General features: G+C 36.9%; 1 protein-coding gene across 7 annotated transcripts in view; it reads right to left on the bottom strand.

Annotated features, from left to right (window-relative positions):
* The window catches only part of cacnb2a (calcium channel, voltage-dependent, beta 2a), a 138,461-nt gene that overhangs the window by 8,676 nt on the left and 104,399 nt on the right, over nucleotides 1–25,386 (bottom strand). For 5 of the 7 annotated variants that reach the window (XM_049483196.1, XM_049483198.1, XM_007238723.4 and 2 more), the window contains 10 exons: nucleotides 23,278–23,400; nucleotides 21,213–21,349; nucleotides 19,879–19,955; nucleotides 17,194–17,345; nucleotides 9,423–9,503; nucleotides 7,870–7,928; nucleotides 5,556–5,665; nucleotides 3,014–3,165; nucleotides 1,638–1,733; nucleotides 204–398 (listed from right to left, as the gene is read on the bottom strand). In XM_049483196.1, the coding sequence (XP_049339153.1) occupies nucleotides 204–398; nucleotides 1,638–1,733; nucleotides 3,014–3,165; nucleotides 5,556–5,665; nucleotides 7,870–7,928; nucleotides 9,423–9,503; nucleotides 17,194–17,345; nucleotides 19,879–19,955; nucleotides 21,213–21,349; nucleotides 23,278–23,400 (1,182 nt within the window). Of the gene's footprint in view, nucleotides 1–203; nucleotides 399–1,637; nucleotides 1,734–3,013; nucleotides 3,166–5,555; nucleotides 5,666–7,869; nucleotides 7,929–9,422; nucleotides 9,504–16,859; nucleotides 16,880–17,193; nucleotides 17,346–19,878; nucleotides 19,956–21,212; nucleotides 21,350–23,277; nucleotides 23,401–25,386 lie in introns of all 7 variants that reach the window. The other 2 variants (XM_049483197.1, XM_007238725.4) reach the window with 1 other exon arrangement.

Genomic DNA, 25,386 nt, shown 5'->3' with positions numbered 1-25,386 from the left:
AATTATCCTTTAGTTTTATTTTATTTTATTTTATTTTAATATCTTACTGCATTCATAGCCCTCATTGTATTGGTATCAGTAGACATGCACATGAAAATGATCTTTTTGTGGTTATTAACCCTTTACACCATTCTCTCCTTCCTTCCCCTCCTGTTTCTCTATCACTATGCTGATCTACTGGAAGAATGAAAGCTGGTGAGCACCTGGAGCTGTGGGTTGGACGCTGGCTCTGGATTGGTCGACTGGGCATCGGAGGCGGAGGTGAGCTTGTCTAAGGCTGGGTTGGATGGACTGCTGCTGGCCGGATGGGTGGACTTCCAGTACGCCTCCAGATAGTCGGCCATGTGCTCACAGGCATCCTCTAACTGATTCTCATCCAGGATGATATCAAAGAGCTCCTGGGTCAAGTAAAGGTTATAAAAGCATGTTAAAAAGATAAGAAGAAAAAACGGAAACAAAGGGCAGAGAGGAGACATAACAGGAAGAGAGAGAGTGAAAGTGGTGGATGAGACTGTGAACCTGACTCATTTCATCATGCTAATACTCTTCATGCACACTCACAACTCATAAATGAGGTATTTTTCGCTGCCAGTGTGAACACAACATGTGCATTCTTTAGTCTATAGTAAACTTGTGGAATAACAATGTAAGGATACATTTTTGATGAATCAGTGTTGAATCAGATACTTTTACTTGATTCCGATCCTTTGAAATTTATATGATCGACCCCAATTTCCAATTAGGTGATCGGATCAGGGACATCCTTAATCCTTAGGGTTAAAAATGACCTGAAGACAACCTGTGAACCTTTGTAGTGCACAGTCTTTTTTTTTATAGAAGTACACTCTTCATCAAAGAAATTATTGCTCATCAAGAAGAAAGTGTCTGATTGCAATGCTATTCAAGGGAAAGATGAAAGTTATCAGAAACAACAAATGATAAAAATCTGATATTGGTCATAATTGTAGAGCTACACATACAGAAGTAGTGTGTAAAGTGTGTAATGCAACATTATAGATGTCTCAGCATGGAGTTATAGAGGTTCCTAATGGTGTCCTGCGATAATTCAAATTTGTGGTAACATCCCACACATTTCCAATATGTCTGGTGATGCAGCTGGCCAAGGCATTATATCTGTCTATATTGTCTTAAAGGGAAACTTTTGAGATGTCAGCAGTATGTGGACAAACATTGTTCTGTTTGAACAATGAAATTCACCAAATGTGAATTGGAATCGAAACCATTAAACCACCAGGCCTGGATATCTTCTCCACCGCGATAAAGGCGTGACTCGTCACTGAAAATGATCCAGTGCCATTCTGATTCACTCCATGACAGTCTCGCACGACTACCCACAAAGTGTCATTTCTTCTGGGTGCAACAATTATTTTTGAACAAAGATGATTATCTTTTTTAATTGTTTAGGTCACACTAGAAAAACGTCAAGGGTAAATAATAGTTTTTTTTTCTCTGCTGTTAAACATGGTGGTGGGTTGTTTGTGAACAATTTTCTAACAAAGCGTTAAATCTAACATTGACTGCTTTTTGACACTGATAAGTTCCATGTGCTCAAGTTCTAATTATAAATTGTGTACAATTCAGTGTGTGTGTGTGTGTAAATGTCTGTCCACACTCACTGGAGGGCACTGAGCCAGTTTGTCTGCCGCCACCATCTGCACATTGAGATGTTTGGCTTGAGACTTCCCTCTAGACTTTATCAATCTTTGCAACACCTGAAAAAAAACACACACAAACATTTACACACAGATTTACACACAGTATCCGTGTTGTCATAATACAAGACCCATATATAGACAGAATCATAGAAGTGAGGAGTAAAAAAAGGACAAAAAAAATGTACAAAGTAAAAGTAAAAACTGAGTTTGTTTTTTAGCACTTGCACTTATTGCATGTACTACAACATGTTTTAAAGAATCATAGAAAATATGTGTATATCTGTATGAATCACCCCCAGCCCCCCCCCCCCCACTGTGCGGAATACAGAAACATGCAGAACGCTACTGACCAGTACATTTTTTTAAACACTGAGCTTTGAAGGCTCTAGATATTATTTATTATGATGAACCAATAGGACCCATATGTAGAACTATTTTATCATTGTTTACACCTACTGTCGCATGCTTGTTTTTACATTTGTACAGTTACTGCAAATTATTAAAAATATTATATATTAAAGCAACATTATGGAGCATTTGTGCATTAAAACAACATTTTCATATAGCCTAGTACCTCTATCATTGAGCTATCGATGAGTCATCTCAACACACTGCTGACTGCACTATGTAACTTCAGTGAAGTGCACAACACCACCTTTAAGAACTGGGTAATTCTGCATTACCCAATATATTTGCGTCAGTCATTTCACATGCTTGTTTCACTTTTAGATTCCAGTTCTGTACTTCTCAGCTTGTCCAGAAATGCATGTATAAAGCCTGTCCTTTAGAGAAAGCTCAAGGCCCAGATCACACTTGCCGTCTGTAGGGGAGCCCAGTAGCTAGAAATACCTATTCTTGCAAAATGCTGCTTTAATTGAAAAAGAACTAAAAATAAGTGGGTATATTATATTGGGGCAGTGTTGGCTCAGTGGATAAAGCAACGGGTTATTGATGACAGGGTTGTGGGTTTGAGACCCAGGTTTGGCAAGCCACCAAACGCTCCAGGAACATGTTCTTACTGGTGTATATATGCGTGTTTGCTGTACAGTTGGGTTAAAAGCTACGCTAAGTCCCTCTGTGCCAAGCACAACTGTTGTATTTATAAGATAGTCCTCTTCTTCTTATTATTTTACTGTGCATCATGGTGTGATAAAAACATAACACTGTAGTCCTGCATTTTAGCTCTTTTCTGCTGTGTGCTTCAGCTCATCCTGAGTCAAAGCATCACACTATACCGCACACATCATAAAACACGCTTACACAAAGCAGCCTACTGTAAAAAGAGAGTGAGAGAGAGGACTGGAATGGAGAGTGACAGAAGTGTCGTGAGCGTTTACCTTTGGAGAGGTGATCTTGACATAGACGATGATTGGCGCCAGTGAGGTTTTGCCCAGTTGAGCTGGATGGTTTATCGTGTCAGCGTCCAAAACCACCAACTGCAGTGTTCGTGCCAGCTCAAAAATCCTCTCGATCTCACTCTGTACTTCAGCTAACACACAAACATGACAAGACACAAACACAGGATATTATAAGTGTTGGACCTTGATTATACTGATTGTATTTTACATCCACCTCAGTGACTCTTTTGTTCACTTTTTGAGAACTTTATGTGGCTACTGCTCTACAAAACATAATGCAGCCCAGGTTTGCCCAGGACCACCTGGAGATTCTACAATTCTACAAATAAGAAACAAGTGGACATCATATGCACACATGCACAGTGCTGTTTGCTGTAAAAAAAAAAAAAACCTGCAAAAAAACACCAAAACCTCATCTCAACTGTGAAACACGGTGGAGGGGGCATCATGGTTTAGGACAGTTTTGCTGCCTCAAAACCTGCACACCTTGTGATCAGCAAGGAAACGATGATTTCAAATTAGTCCATGACCTAATCGAAGCTAAAAAGCTAAAGAGATTTTGGGTGATGCTAGAAGATAATATTTCAAAGCACAGCAGGAAATCTGCTTGTAAAGAACAGGCAATTTACATTACATTACATTGCATTTAGCGGACGCTTTTATCCAAAGTGACTTACAAATAATCATGTACATTAGCAGTAGATGACATAGAACTACAAGGCAAAAACAAGGAATGAGGTTATTAGTAGTTAGTTTGGAGTTAGGGAAAAAAATTTGTTTTATGATGATTTTTATGATAGACAGATTTCTCAAGGTTGTAGCTAGATCTGGCCGAAATCGATTTTATTGATTATTATTTCAAATTGCCAGTTAAGGACGATGTGTTTTTTGATGAAAATCTTTTTTCTCTCAGTTTAAACTTTCGTTACTTACACTCCCTTCTGGGCTCCCGTAGTGCAGAGTAAGCCTCCTCTCGCACATTTGTCACATATACACAAATATGCAGGGTTTTAAATTGCCTTATTTTCTGAATTTTTCCAGATTTTTTCTATCATTTCATCTACAAGCTTCTTTCTGGTTGCACTTAAACCCTAAAGGAGAGATTTAAGTAAAACCAAGATAAAAGTAAGCATAGTTTTCAACCAGTTTTAACCAATTAGATATTTAGTAGGAGGAAAAATCTATTAAAATCGAAAATCTTTTTTTTTTTTTTTTTTTAGGCCATATCGCTCAGCTGTAATTGTTGCATAACCAATAGTAGACTTTAAATGTAACACACTCCATGGATATTGGTGTAAAACTTTTTTGTAACTAAAGGGGGATCTACATTTTAATATATACAGTAGAGCACTAGCCCGGTGGAGGGGGCATTTAGGGGTTTAGGACAGTTTTGCTGCCTCAACTCAGTAGACCTGCACTGTAAAGCTAGAAAAAATTGGTGTGTGATCAAACGTATTAAAAGGGGTTTTCTAGACAGGTTTGGCTAAATCTAACACAAAGGAAGCTCAATAAAAGTCTGCTTCTCATTAAAGCTGATTTGTGACAACTTCTGTATAAATATAAACTAATTATATAAATAAAGCTGATCTAAAAGGAATTGGAAATCTGCAGGTTGCAGGTTGGTGACTAAGCATGCGTGTGTGCACTATGTGTGTGTGTGTGTGCACTAAATGGTGATTGTACAAGAGATTAGCAGCAGTGCAATCAGGAGGTCATGCTGTAAGAATGTCTTTGATCTTAATCATGACTCGTTAATCAAGCCAAACTAACAATCATAGCGAGCTTCCTGCTCTGTCTATCTCTCTCTCTCTCTCTCTCTCTCTCTCTCTCTCACACACACACACTCCCTATGAACCCTGGCCTTAGCAGTGCCAATATACACTTTATATTACACTTAAGTGTATTATTGCGATTATACCACAGTTCCATTATCGCTGTTTATTGAAAGATTCTGAGTTAAAGAGGACGAGAAATACGATCTGTTATAAACTCTCCGCAAGTTAAATAATTAATTTCTCTGCATTTCCAGCTCATCCAAATCATTGTTTGTAAGCGTGGCAAACCTCATTGGCTCATTGGAGGTATTAAGCTGGTCATTTATAGCTTCATCCTCCAGTTTCAGATAGAAACCAATGCTTTCGAAGGCAGTAGATTTAATGACTTCGCTGTAATTAATTTTAATAATTGCTGCTGCTCTGTTTGTAGCTGCGCTGTTTGGTTTGTAAGTGCTGCATCGTTGCTAGGTTACCTATATGTGGCGGAGTAAAACATAGAGAGCTTCGGTTGCAGTTCGGACATTGGCGGACATTTTTTTTTCTTTTTTTGTTTATAAAATAATTCTATATGTGTCGCTTAACTGTTTTCATGTCTTTAAGATTAGTCTACAAGGTAGAAAATACATTAAATAAAGAATAATTAAAGGATTAAACTTTTGATTGGTACTGTAGTTTTACATAATAAGATTTTTCAAAAGCAATGAGAATCAGTACACTCATTCAGAAATCAGCACAAACCCACTCACCCAGGTTGGATCGTGTGTTGGATCGTTCAATGATGGCGTGTTTACTGGGGTTGTTCAGAACGGAGCGCTTGGCCAGAGAAATGTCAGCCGTCACCCGAGTGATGGATATCCTAAAGAGAGGAAGAGCGCGAGAGAGGGATAGAGATTGAGAGGGAAAGAGAGAGAGAGAGAGGGAATGCATGGGACAAGTGAGGACATTTAAAAAAAAATGACTTCCCACAAATAATTCAACAGGATTAAAAAATAAAAATAAAAAAGTGGCAACATATATTACTAAACCAGCCACGTGCAACAGTACGCAGACATTCATCGCTCTCTTTCTGCTTCTGCAAAATGTCCAGATGATCTATACAGTGGCTCGCAAAAGTATTCACACCCCTTGAACTTTTTCATATTTTGTCACCTTACAACTACAAACTTAAATGTATTTTATTAAGATTTTAAGTGATAGACAAACACAAAATAGCACATAATTGTGGGTTGAAAATGATAGATGGTTTTCAAATTTTTTATCAATCAAATATAAATCTGTAACTGCCTTCAGAAGTCAGTTAATTAGTTAATAGAGTTCAGCTGCTTGTAATTTAGTCTCAGTATAAATACATACACCTGTTCTTTGAAGACTTCAGTGATTTGTTAGAAAATACTAGTGAAGAAACAGCATCATGAAGACCAAGGAACTCATCAGACAGGTCAGATATAAAGTTGAAAAGATGTTTAAAGCAGGGCAAGGTTATAAAACATATAACAAATGCAAACCAACATGGTTATCAACCCAAAATGACACATCGAGCAAGAAGAGAGCATGTCAGAGAAGCAGCCAAGAGACCAATGTCACTCTGGAGGAGCTGAAGAAATCCACAGCTCAGATGGAAAAATCTGTCCACAGGACAACTATAAGTCCTACACTTCACAAATCTGGCCTTTATTGAAGAATGACTAGACAAAAACAATTGTTGAAAGAAAGACATAATAAGTGTAGTTTGCAGTTTGCCACAAGCCATGTAGAGGACACAGCAAACATGTGGAAGAAGGCTCTGTGGTCAGATGAGACCAAAGTTAAACTTTGTGGCCTAAGTGCAAAGCACTATGTGTAGCATAAAAGTAATACTGCTCATCACCCTCAACACACCATCCCCACTGTGAAACGTAGTGGTGGCAGCATCATGCTGTGGGATCGCTTTTCTTTAGCAGGGACAAAGAAGATGGTCAGAGTTGATGGGAAGATGGATGGAGCTAAATACAGGGTAATACTAGAAGGTAACTTGTTGGAGACAGAAAAAGACTTGAGACTGGGAAGGAGATTCACCTTCCAGCAAGACAATGACCCTAAACATACAGCCAGAGCTACAGTGGAATGAAATAGATCAATCAATATTCATGTGTTAGAATGGCCCAGTCAAAGTTCTGACCTAAATACTATTGAGCTTCTGTGGCAAGAAATAAAAATAGCTGTTTACAGACACTTTCTATCGAACCTGGCTGAGCTTGAGCTGTTTCTTTACATGTGTCTCTAGATGTGCAAAGCTGGTAGAGACAAAAAAAAACTACAAAAGACTTGCAGCTGTAATTGCAGTGTAAGGTGGCTCTAGTAGATATTGATATGATATTGATACAGATACAGATATTGAGGTGGCTGAATACTTTTGCACTTTACACTTTTTCATATTACCATTTGATTAAAATCTATCTTTTTTATCTATCATTCACAATCCACTTCAAAATGATGTGCTGTTTTTGGTTGGTCTATCATTAAAATCTCAATAAAATACATTTAGGGTTGTGGTTGCAAGGTGACACAATGTGGAAAATGTCAAGGGGTATGAATACTTTTACAAGCCACCGAAGTTTGAGAATGAAGCTTTATTAATAGAGCAATATTATTCTATATTTAGAACCAATATTAGTATGTTGTCTACTGTGATGAATGAAGTTGGGTCTGAAGTCGGTCCACTAAAATACAATTCCAGAGTTTACAGGAAGTGCTTTTACTAGGTAAAATTATTACAACATCAGACGTATTATTTGAAGCAGTGCAGCACAGGAGCAGTGGTGCGTGTTTTCTCTGGGTAGCGCAGTGGGAAGAGGGATCGGTCCTGCTCTGGGAATGCTCCAGCTCGGAGAAAGTGCAGGCATGCAGACCAGCTTTGTGCTTATGGTCCAGCATGGCCAATTAAGGCAATGAGACGAGACTATTTAAAGTAGCTTCGCACACACGCTAATACATAAACTACCCCAAAGGAGGACCGGCAAGGCTGCCAGAGAGACACACAGACAGACAGATAGACAGACAGGGACTTTCAGAAGCTCTTACCTCCCCTCGAATCTGTGCTTGAGAAAGTCAAATAGCGCTTTCTGCATCATGTCTGTTACCTGTAGAAAGAAAAAATAAATATTCTGTAAGATCTAGTGTACTTGTTTGTAAATATTTCTTTTTACTTTATCTACCTTCCCAATAGCATTGCAAACTTTCTTCTGAGTTTAATTTCTACAGTATTAATCCAAAAAATGTTTTGATTGCATTTTAAATGCATACTGAAGTCAACCATACTATAAAGGAACACATATAGAATCATGTAGTAACTTAAAAGTGTTAAACAAACCAAAACTACTCAATTTAGGTGGCTCTTATCTGGGCTGCTGTTAACTCGAGATTTCCTTTCTGGACTTCCTTTCCTGGGGAAGTCCTGATAAGTGCCAGTTTAATCATAATGTTTGATGGTCTTTTGTCACTAATTCACCTAATTCATAAAAATATTGTTTTTACTTTATATTTTACCTGGAATTATTTATTATTTATTCAACTAAGTAAAAAAACTTTAAGAATTTAAAATTAGTCAACACAAAAAGTGTCATTGCAAAGAGCATCAAAAATGTGCGAGGAAACAGAGGAAAGAGGACCGAGAGGTACCTCTGTTGCACAGGATAAGTTCATTAGAGTTACCAGTTTCAGAAACTGCAGGTTTAGAGCCACCTAAATGCTACACAGATTATTTTGGTTTGTTTAACACCTTTAAGTTACAACATGGTTCTTCATTGTCTGGAACTGACTGTTCATTTGTTGCCTAATATATCCCATCCCTTGACATATGCCACTATAAATGAAGCAAATCAATATAAATAATAAAAAAACAATAAATGTATACAGCTCTGGAAAAAAAGATCACTTAAAAATTGTGAGGTTTTTTTATTTTACCAAGTTGAAAACCTCTGGAATATAATCCAGAGGAAAATAGATGATCATAATCCATCATACCAAGCTGAACTGCTTGAATTTATGCACCAGGAGTGGCTTAAAGTTATCTAAAAGCAGTGTGTAAGACTGTTGGAGGAGAACATGCCAAGATGCATGACAACTGGGATTTAAAAACAGGGTTATTCCACCAAATACTGATCTGTAAACTCTAAAAAAATTATGAATATGAACTTGTTTTCATTGCATTATTCGAGGTTTGAAAGCTCTGTATCTTTTTTTGTTATTTCAGTCATTTCTCATTTTCTGCAAATACATGCTCTAAATGACAATATTTTTAGTCAATCATATACCTATAACTAGCAAAATCAGAGAAACTGATTCAGAATATGAATTGGTCTCTCTATTTTTTTTTTCAAAGCTGTATATATGTTTTTAACCTAAGTGGTGCTAATGTTATGGCTGATCAGTGTATATATACCATGTGTATAAACAGATCTGATCTTCATGCAGTCAGGCAGTTAATCAAAAATGAGTGCCAAGCCAGGAAATCAGGATGTGGTGAGAAAGAACCAAAACATTCCACAGAGTGAGTGGAAATCCCACTGCAGAAGACCTGATGTTCAGCGCAGATTTATGGCAGAAGATTTATAGTCATTGTTGGAGAGACTGACCTCATAGCCCTTGAGTGAGGGTCCCACCAGGACCACCGGCCTCATGGAGGGCACAACGTCATATGGGGGGATGTGCTCCGTCTGCAGAGTGCGGGAAAACACACGTCATTTTCTCTCTCTCCCACACTCCCCCCCCCACCGACTCCGCCAAACCCACTGCGCCACATGAGACACTTACATAAACTATCACGTTCACAGTTAATAAACAAACACACACACACACACACACACACACACACACACACTGAGAGATCATATAACAGCAGTTCCCTATCTCAGTCCACTGTATTCTCCCATTTTTGTGTACTTCCTGCTTTTAACGCAAATGATCCAGGGCTGAAGCTTATAGAAATGAGATATAATGAGATATGAAAGATTTAGGATGCACTGAATATTTAGTAAACAAATATATTTGGCCGAAAATGGCCAAATGGCACATTTTAGCCAGCTTAGCCTAGTTTAGCTTTGTGTAGTCTAATAAAAATAATTTCTACTAATCAATAAGTAATAGTTGATGTCTCTGTGTATTTACTGACCCACAGTTATTTAGCTATTTAGCTGACACGTTAGCACCCATTCCAACAGTAGAGAAATGACAGTAAATGCTACTAAAAGCTGGATGTTGAAATCAATAAGCTTGCTACTGGAGGAATGGGCACAAATTTGTTAGCTTGGTAATTAAGCTACGCTAAGCTAATTGTCCTAAAGGCTTTGATGCTAAGCTTTCAGTTCAGAACTGCACTCTGTTCATGATTTATACAGCTATGAATATTTTTTTCCTCTTTCTTCTCTTATTTTTTTGTTTTAAAATCCAGTGTGAATGATGAAAAAGACTGGAAAAGGATAAAGGAAAATATTTAAATGTTTTTGAAACTACTTTGAGATATATATTTAAACTACAAATTAACTTCTTAAGTTCTTTTGAAATAAAAAAAAATATATAGTAACTTAGAAAGTGTTTTGGTCTTTGTGGGATGTAAAAAATGTTCAGTATTTAATAAATACCTATGAATAAATACCTATGAAAAATTGTGGTGCACATTATGTATGAATTTTACCAGTCAGGTTGTAAGGAGCAGTAAACCCACTCTGCTGAGGTACAGCATTATACAGCAGTTTCAGTTTAGTTCTGGAGTAGCATTAGCATTACCTTCTAAGCGCTATTTCTCCATTTAGAGCTATTATTGGCCTGTAGTCTGCTCCTAACGCCGCCTAGCACTGCCTGCTAGAGTAGCATTAGCATGAGTTGCTAACGACGCCTGCTATTTTCCCATTCAGGGGTGAGTATATCTGACTGTAGCCTGATGCTAACCCCTGCTAGCACTGCTGGAGCAGTTAGCCGCTAATGCTAAAGCTCCAGCCATAGCGCTGCAGAAATTCAGTAATCTGAGGTCACTGTAAATTAAAGAAAGTGCTTTACTCACCCAAATAAAGGGTTTTCATCTGTGAGAAATCTGTGTAGATTTACATCCAGTGCTCGTTTGACTTTAAAATAAAGTCTTTTTTAATTATAGCTTTGTTTACTTAGCTTAGCTTTACTTAACTTACCCCGCACCACCACCCAGTGGTGAGACCTGCTGAATTAGAAGTTCCTTATAGTTTCTCTTAAAATGCGCCTTATAAGATGTTCATTAATAGTGCACCTTATAATAGTGTGCCTTATAGTGTGAAAAATACAGTATATATGTCCAGTTTGTGCAAAGTTGCAAAATAAAATGAAAACCTGCCAAAAATCTGTAAAACTAAAATTAATTTTAGTGCATCAATAGTGAAAAGTTGGATCAAAAAAAAAAAAAAAAAAAAAAAAAAAAAACACTTAATGAAAGATGCCAGGACTGAGATAGAGATCCACTGCCATACACAAATGTTAAGGAGCTCTCTAGAATCTGGAACATTCTAGACAGCTGGTGATTAGTTTAAACTTGTCAAGCTTAATAGTATCTGAATTAAAAAACACCAGATATTGGATTTTTTTTTAGCTTTTAAAAAACAAACAAACAAACCCACAAGTCTACCACAAGTATTTCTGCAGAAGACACAAACATAACCTATGATTTTATTTATGTGCCCTGAGGGACACTATGTGCTCCTTAAATCTTAAATACTATTCCCCACTTCAGTCCCATTCCTTATCTATATCAAAAAATAAAGCCTGTAGAATCAGACAGACACTTCACACAACTGAATTTCTCTTCAATAAAACAATCGCAAACTCATTTTGCTGTCTCAGTCTCTAACTGGATCAGAATAATTAACAGACTGAGACCAGCACTGTTATCTGCAAACAACCATGAGCTCTCATAAGAGACCTCAGACTTGTAGGATTAGATGTGATATAATTATTATGAAACAATACTCAATACATCCGTTTAACAATGGATTATGTCTAATAGTCAGTTACATGATTCAGTTACATGATGTTTATGAATGTGCTGATTGATCTTAGGATAAAATCAACTCATCCATTTTTCAGTAAATGTTGATGATTTAACTCTCTGGGGTTGACAAACATCCCAGTGTATCAAATTCATGTTTCTTGATGTTTGTAATCATAACATCTGTAATTGGTGGAATCCCACGTCTATTTTCTATTGTTTCGTGTGACACTGACCAATGGACATTCAGGAAATCACTTGAAGGACTTTCTTCATTGTATAATTGTGCTTTAAATTGATTTATTTATATTAATTACTTTAATTTAATTTAAATAAATTAATTGGGTTTGCAGTCTTCAATGTAAACCTGCCTCTGTAACATTCTTTTTAAAGTGGTCTTTCATATCAGTAACACATGTTGTGGCATCACTAGTGATGTAGGATATAGCTAAATTCTTCACATACTAAAGAAAATTTAACCAATGATTTAATACATTGTTATGTTACCAAAAGTGCATTATTATTATTATTTTTTTACTTTTAAAAATTTAATTTAAAATTGTGTAGTATGTAGAAAAGTACTTCTCAAAAGACATTTGCTTTTTTAAAGTATAATACAGCTTTGGAGCTACACTAGTGTAAATGCATTTCAGGTACATACTGAATTATACTTCACATGCCAACAATTGTTCAATAAATTAATTATTTTATTATTTTCAAATAAACAAAAAAGTACTTTCTTGTCATGTAATCTGAGTTGTTTCCGCGTAATATAATAACATGTTTGGACAGTGTAGCTTTTTCCCATTGGTTTTTGACACCATTTATATATGCATTCTGGGCATGTCTTTCCTTCACTCACTACCACTCTGCTGTAATTTCTTCCAGTCTACCTTCTCCTATGTGTACAGTTGAATTCTATATTGTATTGCATTTGCCTGATCTCAGCGTTGAGAGCAAGTTACTGAACTCTCTTCTGCTGCGAATGTGTCATAATTTACGTCATTAGCATTTGGGTTAAGAGTGGTTAATTATGTGTTTAAAAAGACATACTTAAATCTACTTAAGTTTGCAGAAGTTGTATAAAAAGCATTCAAAATATATATATATATATATATATATATATATATATATATATATATATATATATATATATACTTAAGTTGTTCCAAAGTAGTTAATTAAGTATGTCATTAATAATGTGTACATTTTAATGTGAAAAGTATAGTTTAAAAAAATACACTTACATGCACTTTTCTTTTACAAGGGCAATGACACTGTGAAGTCCTTGAGTGACATATACTGAACATCCTAGAGGCTTCACAGGACTGTTTGTGAATCTGTGGTCATGGGACCTCATTTACAAAATGTTGGTGTGCTCAGTTGGTGTATGTTGGAACACATTGAACGATAGCAACATGCTAATAAAATTTGAAATTTTACTCTCTATTACCAGTTCTGACCCCATTTATAAAACACAATGCTGAAATATTAATTATATAATGACTTGTTGTTGTGATGTGTTACAGGGCAGAATCTACAGATTCAGGAAATATTTGAACTGCATTTCTAGGTTTTGCCACCAAATTAGAAGCATTAAATTTGTCACGACAGCGCATTTGTCGACCCCAGAATTAAATTCCTGAACAAAACAGACGAAAGCTCACACAACCTCTCATGTCTGAATCAGCGTTTGGAATCAATACATAAATAAACCAATCACATTAGATTGCAGAATGCACTTCAGTTTTTTTAAAGAATGAGGAACTGAGGAGCAGAAAATTAAATTATATCCAATGACTAAATGTGTTTATTATTATTTTCTTGTTTAGACTACCAGAAATACAAGACATATTGAGTGTCATTTACTAAGTATACTTACTATACCTAGAACAGCTAACGTGAATAACATAGATTATCTTAATAAGAACAAATCAATTACAAATTGATTCCAAACTTCTGCACAGTACTTTAGGTTAGTGGTCAATAAAAAAAACAATTATATAAAATGGTTATATTGTTTTAATGTACACAACATGTTAGTCCAAAAAATAACTAAGAGCTACAGCATCAAGAAAAAAAAAACACAGATGAGATCTGAATGGGAACTCCAGTGGCCAAAATTATATTTTAAAACAGACACTCTTAATTACAGGTATTACACAGTCAATTAGGGACGGTGTTAAGCAAAGTAAGCTATAACAATAATCATCAAGGCGTTTCCTGTGACTTTTGCCAGTTAAAGGACCATCATCAGATATTTAACCCTCTCATCTATACATAGTCTACTCAGTAAATTACCAGGTAAAATGGGTCTAGTTGAGTATGGCAACAATATCAAACTTAACTTGTGTTCAACCCATTGCTACAAAAAATAAATAATCTACCAAACACATTTTTTTCTTTTTTTCGTGCTATGTTTATGTTTGTGGCAAGTCACATGTCTAGGGTACTGCTAATTCCGTTATCAAGCTAATGTTAGCATTAGCATTGGTAGCAGATTTATGTCAATGCTGTTTCAAACCTTGCTCGGTTTGATTTAGCACATTGCAGTAGTGTAGCATTATAACTCAAAATCATTAAAAACATTTTTATTTTACAATTTGTACATCATTTTATCTTTTTGGGACCTACTCATTTCATGAATTAAAACATTTTAAAAACTAACTGAGATTGACTGAATACATTTTATACTGTTGGAAAGCCTGTGAATTTCCCTTTTGAAGAGGACATGAAACATTTCAGTTTGTACAAGTTTTCTAAGGGATTAAATATAATGGAATTTATTTCGGGGGGGGGGGGGGATTTTTTTATATAAAATGTTTACATTTTAATTATAATATATTTATGTTTGTTACGTTTGCGCTAGGGCGCTGCCATGTTGCCCTTGCAGCACTGGTGACGTCACGAGGTTGGTTGGTGAAGAGCCCAGGTACAAAGCTAGCGTAAAAGAGCTTGTTGTTTGTGTAGATTATGGATGAAGACGAAGCTGAACTAGGCTAACTTGGACTATTTGCTCAGAGATCTTTCCTGAAGAAACCTGAGCAGAACTTTTCAGATGCTTTTCTGAGAGAGAGACGTTTTGGAGGTGTCTATTCTCTCTCAACGTGGAGCCGTGCAGAAACCCTGCAGCGAGTCCATAGCAGGTACTGCCATCCCGTTAACTAGCTTGTTTATATAAATGTAGCTATTTAACATGTAAAGTCCAGAGTCCATTAAGACTGAATGAAACGAACATGATTTAAGTGGATATTGAAACACCCAGGTGCTGTTTGGTTGATAAACCGTTCAGTTTGGAAGTTAGAAGGCTTACTGGGTACTTAGCTTCATCTAGTTAGTGTTAGTTAGTTAGCTAGCGTTGGCTAGCTATGGTAAGATAGCTAGATGAGTAGCTAGCTATGTTATCTTTTAACTGTCAGCTTATCTAGACTTTCGGTAAGTTACCTCTCGCTGCTCTGCTGGGTGAGCGCGTTGTTTGGCTCGTTCCGTGCGGCTCACAGCTGCTGCGGTTACAGTACCTCCAGTCTGATGGTCGGTACATCCCAGAGGAAAAATTAAAACGGAGGAAAAAAGCCTCGGACTTCAGCTTATTTGTCCGGCACTAATGCTCCCGACTCAAAACCCTCTCCTCCACATAGTCCTGGTCTAGAAAGTGCTTGCTACTAACCCCTGGCATTGCAGCTAACCAGAGGCTTCTCGTGCTTCAGCGCCACTAGCCACCTCTGAAGAACAGCTGTCTGAGGCGAGATATGAAAGTTAAAGTGAACATTTTTCTCATTTTTCACCCTGTAAAAGTATACTATACCCAGTATTACTACACCCATGGGGCAATACAAAAGTGTCCTCCACTTTGCATTGATTTTTGGTTTGGATTTTATTATCTATTGAGGAACTAAATTACTGTAGACTAATAGTTTATGTTAGTGAGGCGTTCGGGAACCAACCTCGTGACGTCACTTTCAGCGCTGGGACAATATGGCGCTGCGCTTACTTAAGAAAATAACATTTAGATTGCTTATTATTTTAATTCAGTTTCACTGACAACTGTTAAACTTATAAAATTTGTTAGAGTGAAAATACATCTTGTGCATTATACTAAATACGTGAAGTGTTTCATGTCCCCTTTAAATGGAGCCACATTTGTAAGGAACATGCACTTGTGGGATGAGCAGCAGAGTATGTGGGTATGTGCACCAATGAAAACTTTTGATAAACAGCTTATTCTGATGTTGTTATTGACACTTATTTTGAGCTTCTGGTGAACCCAGATGCTTCCAATCACGTTTCTAATTGTGTGAGCATGGTCTCTGCTACAGTGGTCAGTAGGTGTAGGTGCTCCAAGAATCATCATGCCACGTTTGACCGATCTGGAGAGGGCATTATTTGGAGTGACCATAAGTACCAGTATCTCCAAACTGAAGGCCAAGTTCCACACACTGGGGGATGTCAGAGATAGGCCATGAAGTGAGCATTCCAAGAAGACGTCATCCCAACAAGATCATCAAACACCAAACGAGTCAATGGCAGAAAAAAAACTGATCCCATAAATCCATGTTCCTTACAAACGTGGCACTATTTAAAAGGGAAATTAACAGTATTTCAAACGGGATAAGATTTATCGCTAAGAACCATTGTTACAACTAAGAAATAACAAATCTACTACAAAATTTCATTACTATTAATGCTTTGTTTAAGGGTAAAACCTACACTCGCCTACACTGATTTGATTTAATATGATATGATATGATTCTCAGTAGGTCAACTGGGTGTAGGCTGATATGGCTTTAACATTCCATTCTAAAAACTGAGCTCAATTGAGCAAATGAAGCGGCCATGAGTTCCCATTCCCTGTATTTCTCTCTCTCTCTCTCTCTCTCTCTCTCTCTCACACACACACACACACAACGCACAAAGAGACACAAACACACACCATACAGGTTAAAGCCAAGCTGAGTTACAGAAGTGTTAGTGAGAGGGGAGGAAACACAGCAATGCGGAAACTCCAGCCGAGCCGAAAGGCCTTAGGAGACGCCTGCAGCGCCTCAGAGCAGGCCTGACTTACCGACTTCTGCTTCTGTTTAGCTGAGGAAAGGAGATGAGAGAGAGGGAGTGAGAGAAAGAGTGAAAAGATTTAGTAAGAGAAAGAGAGGAGAGAGAGAGGACAGCACAGTGTAGATAGAGGGAGAAAAAAGGAAAGAGCAGAGGAAGAAGAAAAAGAAGAAGGGGAAAAATAAAAGGTGGTTAAGACCAAGCAAGCATGCTTCGTGGCTCTTGCGTGGACACACAGACAGAGACGCAACACGGACAGACACTGCGTGATGCTGCACAGCGGCAGGTGCAATAAGACGGCCGTGCGGACGAGCGTGGAGGAGGGGCGTGCCCGTGGCTGCTGTTACCTTCTTAAAGAAGGGCATTCGTTTCTCGCGGGCTAAAGGGGATATGACTGTGTTTGGGCTGGCTTTAGGAGAACGCTGCTGAGGAGGAGGAGGAGGAGGAGGAGGAGGTTCAGGCTCCTCCAGCTCTAAACCCGCAGAGTCTATATCCACGGCTACACACACACATATATATACACACACACACACATACACATATACACACAGTTACATATGGGGCTTGGAGAAGCAAACAGGATACATATTTACCATAAATTACATCATTAATTAATCACATACTACTAAAAATAAAGTGCATACATAGTAGAATTCTTTGGGTAATGCCAAACAAGAACCACATTTGGTTCCACAAAGAAACATGTTTGTAAAGGAGATCTTTAATTTATGTAATTTACACATAATGCTGCATGATATGGCGATATATTATACATTATATATATTAAATATTATATTTCTTAATTTTGGTCAACACAATTTAATTCAGATATTAATATGAACAGTATAAAAGCCACAAAAACTGTCAGTCGGCCTGCTCAAGACTCTAAACTGTTCTATAAAGACTCCACCTGACAGCATACACCCACACCAAACTTCACTGATCACATAAAGCTACGACGTTCCCGCTCTCCAAGTTACTAATTGGCTTCACCTGGCCTCCCTAGTATATATACCACTCAGTTTGCTCAGTTCTTTGCTGAGTACTGAATCTAGTTTTCATAGCTCTTATACAACACATTTTATTGTTTTTGCTTACTTGTTACTAACACTTTTTTGTATTTTGTCTTGCCCGTTCTATTAATGACCTATTGCTGTTTTTGTTTTTTTGGATCTCTCTTTTGCCTTCTCCCTTGTTTTGCTGGATATACTGTTTATGACCCTGCTTTGCCCGACTAATCTTCGGTATCTTGTGTACGTTTCCTGCTATTTTGTTACTGACCTTGCCTGTCCTTCACAATCCTTGCAAGTCTAGTCCCTTTTGTAATAAACTTTTTTTTTTTAATTTTTATCTGCAAAGTCTGGCCTCAAAACGAACAGCTATGCACAAAACGAACAGCTGTACCATAAATTTCTAATAAAAATAATTTGTCTATCCAAGTAATGTGCAGTATAATCAGTGACAAATGCTGTAAATACTGTACATTAAAATATCATAAATGTGTAAAAATTGCATAACTCGTAGGCCTGTCACAATAATTGCAATACCAACTTATGGTACAATAAATGAACATGACCTCAATAATATTTGATAATCATGATATTGTCTATTGTGTTTATTTGTATGTTTGTTCACATATTTAACACCTGTTATCATTATGTCAGTGGCAATTAATAGTCTTAAAATGACAAAAATATCTACAAATTACATTCAAATTGAATTGTTGTCCAGGCTTACTTACACTCATCACTTTTACATTAAAACACTTTTATATTTTAACATTAAACATCAAGTCTAAAATCTTCACTTTATGTTTTTATACCAGGGATGCACTGAATATTTGGCAACACATTATCTATGACATAATATCTATAATAATCTAACCAAAAATTGCAAATAAAGCACTTTTTGTGCAAAAAAAGTAAAAAGCTTGAACAATTTATCATGCTGGGATGTTAGTTCCGTGCTCAATAAATGTTTAGAAATTTTAGTTTTGTAATTAAAAAGAAAAAGTTTGAAAACCTTGGTTTTCAGCCTTCAGTCAATTATTTTATTTTTTTTGTTCAGTTTTGATTTTGGATTTTCCCGTTTAAAAGATTCTTCCCACTTACATCACTTTCACAAACATTGTTCTATATGGAATCAGAAGTGGCACCACTTTAAGAACCCTTCAAGTCATGTTAACAAACATCAGTCACTGTTGTAACAAAATCTTTATCTCTTGTAAAGTTCTGAAATGATAGTTGCCTCGAAATGTGAAATTTGTTGCATGTTCATCATGAATAAACAGACTGTAGAATGAAGCAGATTTTTTAGAATGACATAAAGGAGAAGTTTTTATGTGTTTAAAAAGAGTGAAGGTGTTACATTTTTTAAAACATATAATCATGAAATCATGAAAGTTTGTACTGTAAAATGTAACTGGTATTTCAAGGTAAATTAGGTGTAAAGATTTTATATGACAGTGAAAATACATAGCAGTAAACTTAAAGACCTAAAAAGTAAACATATATATATATAAATGTTGGCAATACTTCGCAATAATACAGCAGCAGTGCTTACTGTTTACACTAGTGCTCCTACTTACAGAGTACCTGGGTGAAAGGATAAACTTCTTTCTCTCTCTTTTGTAAACCCACAGTTTGTCTCTAATGTTCTTCCCATTTTAGCATGAGCACGGATTGGCTACAGCAATCCGAGTATAAACTACTGTGGTCTGTTTCCCACACAGTGATTAGGGATCAGGCCTAGTTGTAGACTATATTTTCTGCTATATTTAAAATGCTGTGTAGTTCAGGACTAGGACTAATCACTTTCTGTGATGTGGTGAGCTTGGCTAGTCTGCAGGTTCTTCTGAAGTGAGATTTAATTCAGATCTATACTACAGCTACAGTAATATAGTATGACTCTGTTATTATATGCTTGTATGCTGTTGTGTTTGATGCAACATTATAAAGTTTATACAGTTTTTATACACTGAGGCTGTGTGGGTTCATCGGAATTCTAAAAATAAACCAGAGTGGTAAACCAACCTGAGGACGGAGGAGTAGACTTCCGAGAGTTCGGAGCCACTTCACCTAAACTCGACGAGGAGTTCGCCCCTGATTTACTGCAGAGAGAAAAAGAGAGAGTGAGAGAGAAAGAGAATAAGAAAGGAAAATTCAAATTCATACAAATGAGAAAAAACAGGATAACAGAAAATGAGAGTGAGAAACAAATGAAAAAGAAGAAAACATACAAGAGAGAAAGAGATAAGAGATAAAAGAAATATCAGAGAAAGAAAGAGAGCGGAAACAGACAGTAAAAAAGTAGAATATCAGAATATTAGAGTGGAGGAAGAGAAAGAAAGAGAGACAGGCAAAAAATAATGGAAGTAAGGGGGGGAGATGAGGAAAGGAGGGAAAAATAAGATAACAGAACATTAAAGTGATAAAGAGTTGAAAAGAAAATCAGAAGATAAGAAATAACAGATAGTAATAAAGAATGAAAGCGAGAAAGCAGAAAGAGAGACATACCGACAGATGAGAGAGGGACATACAAAAAAGAAAAAAGGGGAGAGACACAAAGACATAAGAAAGATAGGATCACAAAGATAGATAGATAGATAGATAGATAGATAGATAGATAGATAGATAGATAGAGAAAAGAAATTAGAGAAGGATAGAGGACAGAGAGAGAAAGAGACAATAAGACAAGATTGTGAAGATGTGAATGGAGAGTGTAAGAAAGTAGAAAAGAGGGAGAAAACACACAAGACAAATAATTCCAGAAGAGAGAGAGGAGAAAGAAATAACAGATAGAAAAGAAAAGAAAGAAAGCAAAAAAGGCAGAAAGCGGAAAGAGAGACATACAGGAATATTCAAAAAATAGATAGATAGATAGATAGATAGATAGATAGATAGATAGATAGATAGATAGATAGATAGATAGATAGATAGATAGACACGAAATTAGAGAAGGATAGAGGAGAGAGAGAGAGAGAGAGAGATTAAGACAAAAAGACAAGACTGTGAAAAGATGTGAATGGAGAGTGTAAGAGAGAGAAAAAAGAGGGAGAAAAACACACAGCAAGACAAATAATTCCAGAAGAGAGAAAGAGAGAGAAATAACAGATAGTAAAAAAGAAAGAAAAAAGAGCGAGAAAAATAGAAAGACAAAAATGGAGAGAGAGAATGAGTGAGCGGGGAGAGTGAACGAGAGGTGACATGCTAGACTCACAGTGCGGGATATTCTAGAAACTCTTTAGTAGCGACAGCAGACGTCTACATAAACACCCTCACATCACATCTACACACTGACAGCGTCCTGTCAGCTCCTCATGTACAGGCAGGGGGATATGTGTGAGTGTGTGTGTGTGTGTGTATACCTGGAGTGGAATTTGCCCTGTTTGGCTCGTTGCTCCTGGTGGATGCGAGTGTTTTCTAACTTTACTGGACTGGGAATGAAGCCGATCTCACAGCCCTCCTTCACCAAGCGGCCGATCCACCAGTCATTATTAAACTTCTGAAACACACACACACAAACATCACCACCGTCACTTCACACACTGCATATTGCCCTTCTAGGGGTGGGCAATATGGCCCTAAAATAATATTACAATATTTCAGATTAATCTTGCGATGACAAAATATTGAATTTAAAAATTTAATAATTTTAAAAATATGCTACTGCAATAAAATAAATATTCAAATATATTTAAGCAATAATACATTCGAGGTTCATGCTATATCAGCAGTATATTAGCAGTGCCAATATTACACATTACAGTACAAACTTCAAGTGTATTATTACAATTATACCACATTTCCATTATCACTGTTTATTGATATATTTTGAGTTAAAGAGGACCAGAAAATGCGATCTGTTAGGTTGTAAAACACTTTGCGAGATAAAATAGTTCCATTGCTGCTCTGTATGTAGCTGTGCAGTTTGGCTGGTAAGCGCTGCATCGTTGCTAGTTTACCTACATGTGGAGGAGTAATACATGGAGAGCTTCGGTTACAGTGCATTACCGGCTCATAATGTCACTTATAAAATGCCTCTCAGCCAATCACAGGGTCGGAACTAACTGTGGTATAGTTGGTGTTATTATTGTATACGACTAGTGGTGTCAATAGTAGTGTTTTCTTTTTTCTTTTAATAAGGGGTATTTAAATTAGAGCTTAGATTCTCTGCCCGAACCCGACCTGACGAGACTTCACACCTCATTCCTCGGGCCGGGCCGGGTCGGGCTCCAGAAAATAGTCTGAGAGAGATGTAGAGATGTAGGAATCTGTTTTTTAATTATATTTTTATTTTATATAAAGCTCTGGTGTGATAATCACAATGTTGCTAAGTAACCAATTATTATTGTTCCCGAAAGCGAACCAAATAACAAAAACTGAAAGTGAAAAAACATTTGTGTTAACTGAATCTAATAAAAACGGTAATTAAAAGGAAAAAACAGAACTAACTGGAACTGTGTTGTGTGTTTATAAAACTAACTAAAAGGAACTGAAATTACTGATAGAATACCCTCATTTTCGTACTGTAGGAGAAAAAAGTTAAATTAGGAGAGACAAAATTAAATTAAACTATAATAAAAATAAAAAATGTAATCACGTAGCTCTGGGAGCACATTAACGTCTCAGCGTGTGACTTGCAGCACTTTGTGTAGCTGTTCTTAAAAATCATTTTAATTAAATAATAGTTTTGTGCTTCTATGTTTCAGTGTTAATTAACATAATTCTGATCATATTTCGCTTATTCAATCAGCCCGAAAACAGCCAGTTTATGGGGCGGGGCAGGTCGGGTCGGGCTTGGGCTGAATGTGTACGGGCTCGGGCTGGGTCGGGTCGGATTTTTTGGGCCCAATCTAACCTCTAATTTAAATAAATACATTTAAATAAAATTTGAATAAAAGAGTCAGTGTTAAAACACTTTTTGTATTATTGGTGCCAAATCCCTTAAAAAATAATTGTATAAATCACAACAATATTCTGTGACTAAAACATGGAAAAAATCATGATAACATTTTTTAAAAGGCTGGTACGTAACTGTATTTTTGGGAAGGGCACAGTAATAATGGTGTAGTGCGTTAACATGCGTTAACGTGTTAATATGTCGACAGCCCTAAATATGATATCATCTGGCACATTACTAATTGTGATTTTCAATTGTGATTATAACAGAAGTCAGTGATACAACATGTCATAATATTATATGCAGGATTAAAGTATAATAAATTATACTGAATCATATTTAGTAGATTTTTAATGGGAAATGAGAACCGTGTGAATTTGGCCCTAAAATTTTTTCAGGGTATTTTAACCTAAAACAATATTTACTTGTCTTTACTGTCTACAACAAGATATGGCACAGCTCTAAATGCTACCACTCTGTTTAATTACATTGTGTGTGAGCTTCTGTGAGTGTGTGTATTGATTGCTCACCTCTTTTACATGTAGAAAATCTTTAGCGTCGAAAGAGATGGCCATTCCCGGCACAGGGACGTCATCCTCGAGGGAAGCGCTGTAGCTGACGTTTGTCCGAACAGCAAAAGCTACGGGTTTTGTCTGCTCAGGGAGGGTGGAGATATGAAAAATAAGAAAAGAAAAGACAGAAAGAATATGGTTAGATCTTTAGGCCAACTACAAAACACTAATAAGTTTAAAGATGAGTGTTGTCATAAATGTACAGAGCATTACACAGTATACTTGTAATAGAACAGTATTTCTAATGGATCAGGACTAATCCAGGCCTAATTTAATGAATCGGGTATTGGATATTTTTAAATTCATCCAAATCCAGTTCACAGAACACCAATGTGTTTCATCAAGGAGACTGCACTGAGGAGAGTTCTCAGAAGGTAAAGGAAAGTTTGGTTAGAGTGCAACTGGCATCTGTTACAATGGACATTATCTACATTATTTTGTTGTTGTTTTGTTGCACATAGCACTAGTTGAGACATGATTTCCATCCGAATCAGAGTTTCCTACACTGCTTGACGACAAATAGCCGCCAGCCTTGATTAAGCCCAACCTTAAAAACTATCTGCCGTATCTACACGTGCGTAGGAAGGAGACAGTAATAATGCTGTAGTGTGATAGCTACACACGGCAAACTAAATCCTTTCTTATTGTATTATTATAGCTCAGGGTAGATTTGATGCTTTTTAAACTAGAATTTTGTAATGCGCTGACTTACTGAGTTTAACTGAGAGTTTTAATAGAAAAAAAATAACGCTAGAGTAGGTCCATATTCCACACTCAACAGATCTGAATTCCTGGTTCCTGATTCCTACTCGTGCATAGACAGTAAAAGGGAATAATAGTCGCATTTTCAGGAAAATATGTTATTGCATCATTTATCACCTGTTGCTTCCCAAACATTATTTTTTTCATTGGGAAGACGCTGATTATCCGTCAATAAATAAGACACGATGAATCACCTTAACAGAGAAAAAAACCCTGCGAACAGACCGCCAACAAAGCAATGAAAAGGTTTGCAAGCCAACCCCGCCAACTGCACTGCAAAAAAATGCAACTAAAGCCCTATCCTGACAGGATTAGTTTCTCAGGGGGACGTCTGTGAAAAATATTTCACACTTCTACTCAGTGATAAAATTCTTGCATCTGGACTGCAATAAAAAAAACAGGAGGACCAGTGAGTTTTTTGGCTTTCTGGGTTACATGACATCGCGTTCAGTAGCTCCTCCATTTCCACTCGCTGTTGTGTTTATGTGGATCTCCGTGGAAACAACCACATGCCCAAAGTGTAATTACAGTGCGTGGCAGTGAACAAATAGCTTTTTTATTAAATACGAGGAGACAAAACTGAACTACAGAGTTCAGCGAAAAACATTAGCTAATTCAGCCTGTAATTTTCTTAGAGGACGTCTGAGAAAAACACATACATGACCCTAGGACCCCCTGAGAAACTAATCCCATCCAGATAGGGCTTAAGATCAAGGCATAGGATCCTGATTGCAGGATCCCTAGCTGTTTACGTTTGTTTGTTTAAGTATGCTTACACTTTAACTTTTACAGACTTTTGGCATTTATTTATAGCCACTAAACAAGTCAGATTTGGACCCAGGCTTTTCATAGCACAGTTTCTTTGTACTTTCTTCACCCTCACTCTGTTTAGGTAAGAGCTTTCTCTGAGTAAACCAGTGGCACCGCTTATAGCCCCCCATTTGCGTCTGGTCTAAAAATAGTCCTCAGGCCGTGAGACCGGTGGAGTGTGACTCACGCGTGAGTCATGAGTGAACACGCAAACACATACGCTAACGATGTGCGTAACGCTAACTCATACAGCATGGTGATGAAAGTGACTGTGAAATGGACACTATGGGCTGTTAATGGCTACAGTTTATATAGATGCTGGCTATTGAATAAAGCAGAAAGCTACTAAAGTGCTGACTCACTGTAGTAAATCCTACACTCATTAGAAGAGCTGGACAGGACTAATGAGACACAGAGCAGTCGGTGGTCTCGGATACTTCAGAAGTTCAATAAGTTCCGTTAACAGTCAATGAGTGCATTTACGCTTGCACTTCA

The sequence above is a fragment of the Astyanax mexicanus genome, chromosome 8 (assembly GCF_023375975.1).
Source record: "Astyanax mexicanus isolate ESR-SI-001 chromosome 8, AstMex3_surface, whole genome shotgun sequence".
In the NCBI taxonomy this organism is placed as follows: domain Eukaryota; kingdom Metazoa; phylum Chordata; class Actinopteri; order Characiformes; family Acestrorhamphidae; genus Astyanax; species Astyanax mexicanus.
Note: the sequence above shows the minus strand (reverse complement) of the source record. Positions and strands in the feature narration are given on the sequence as shown.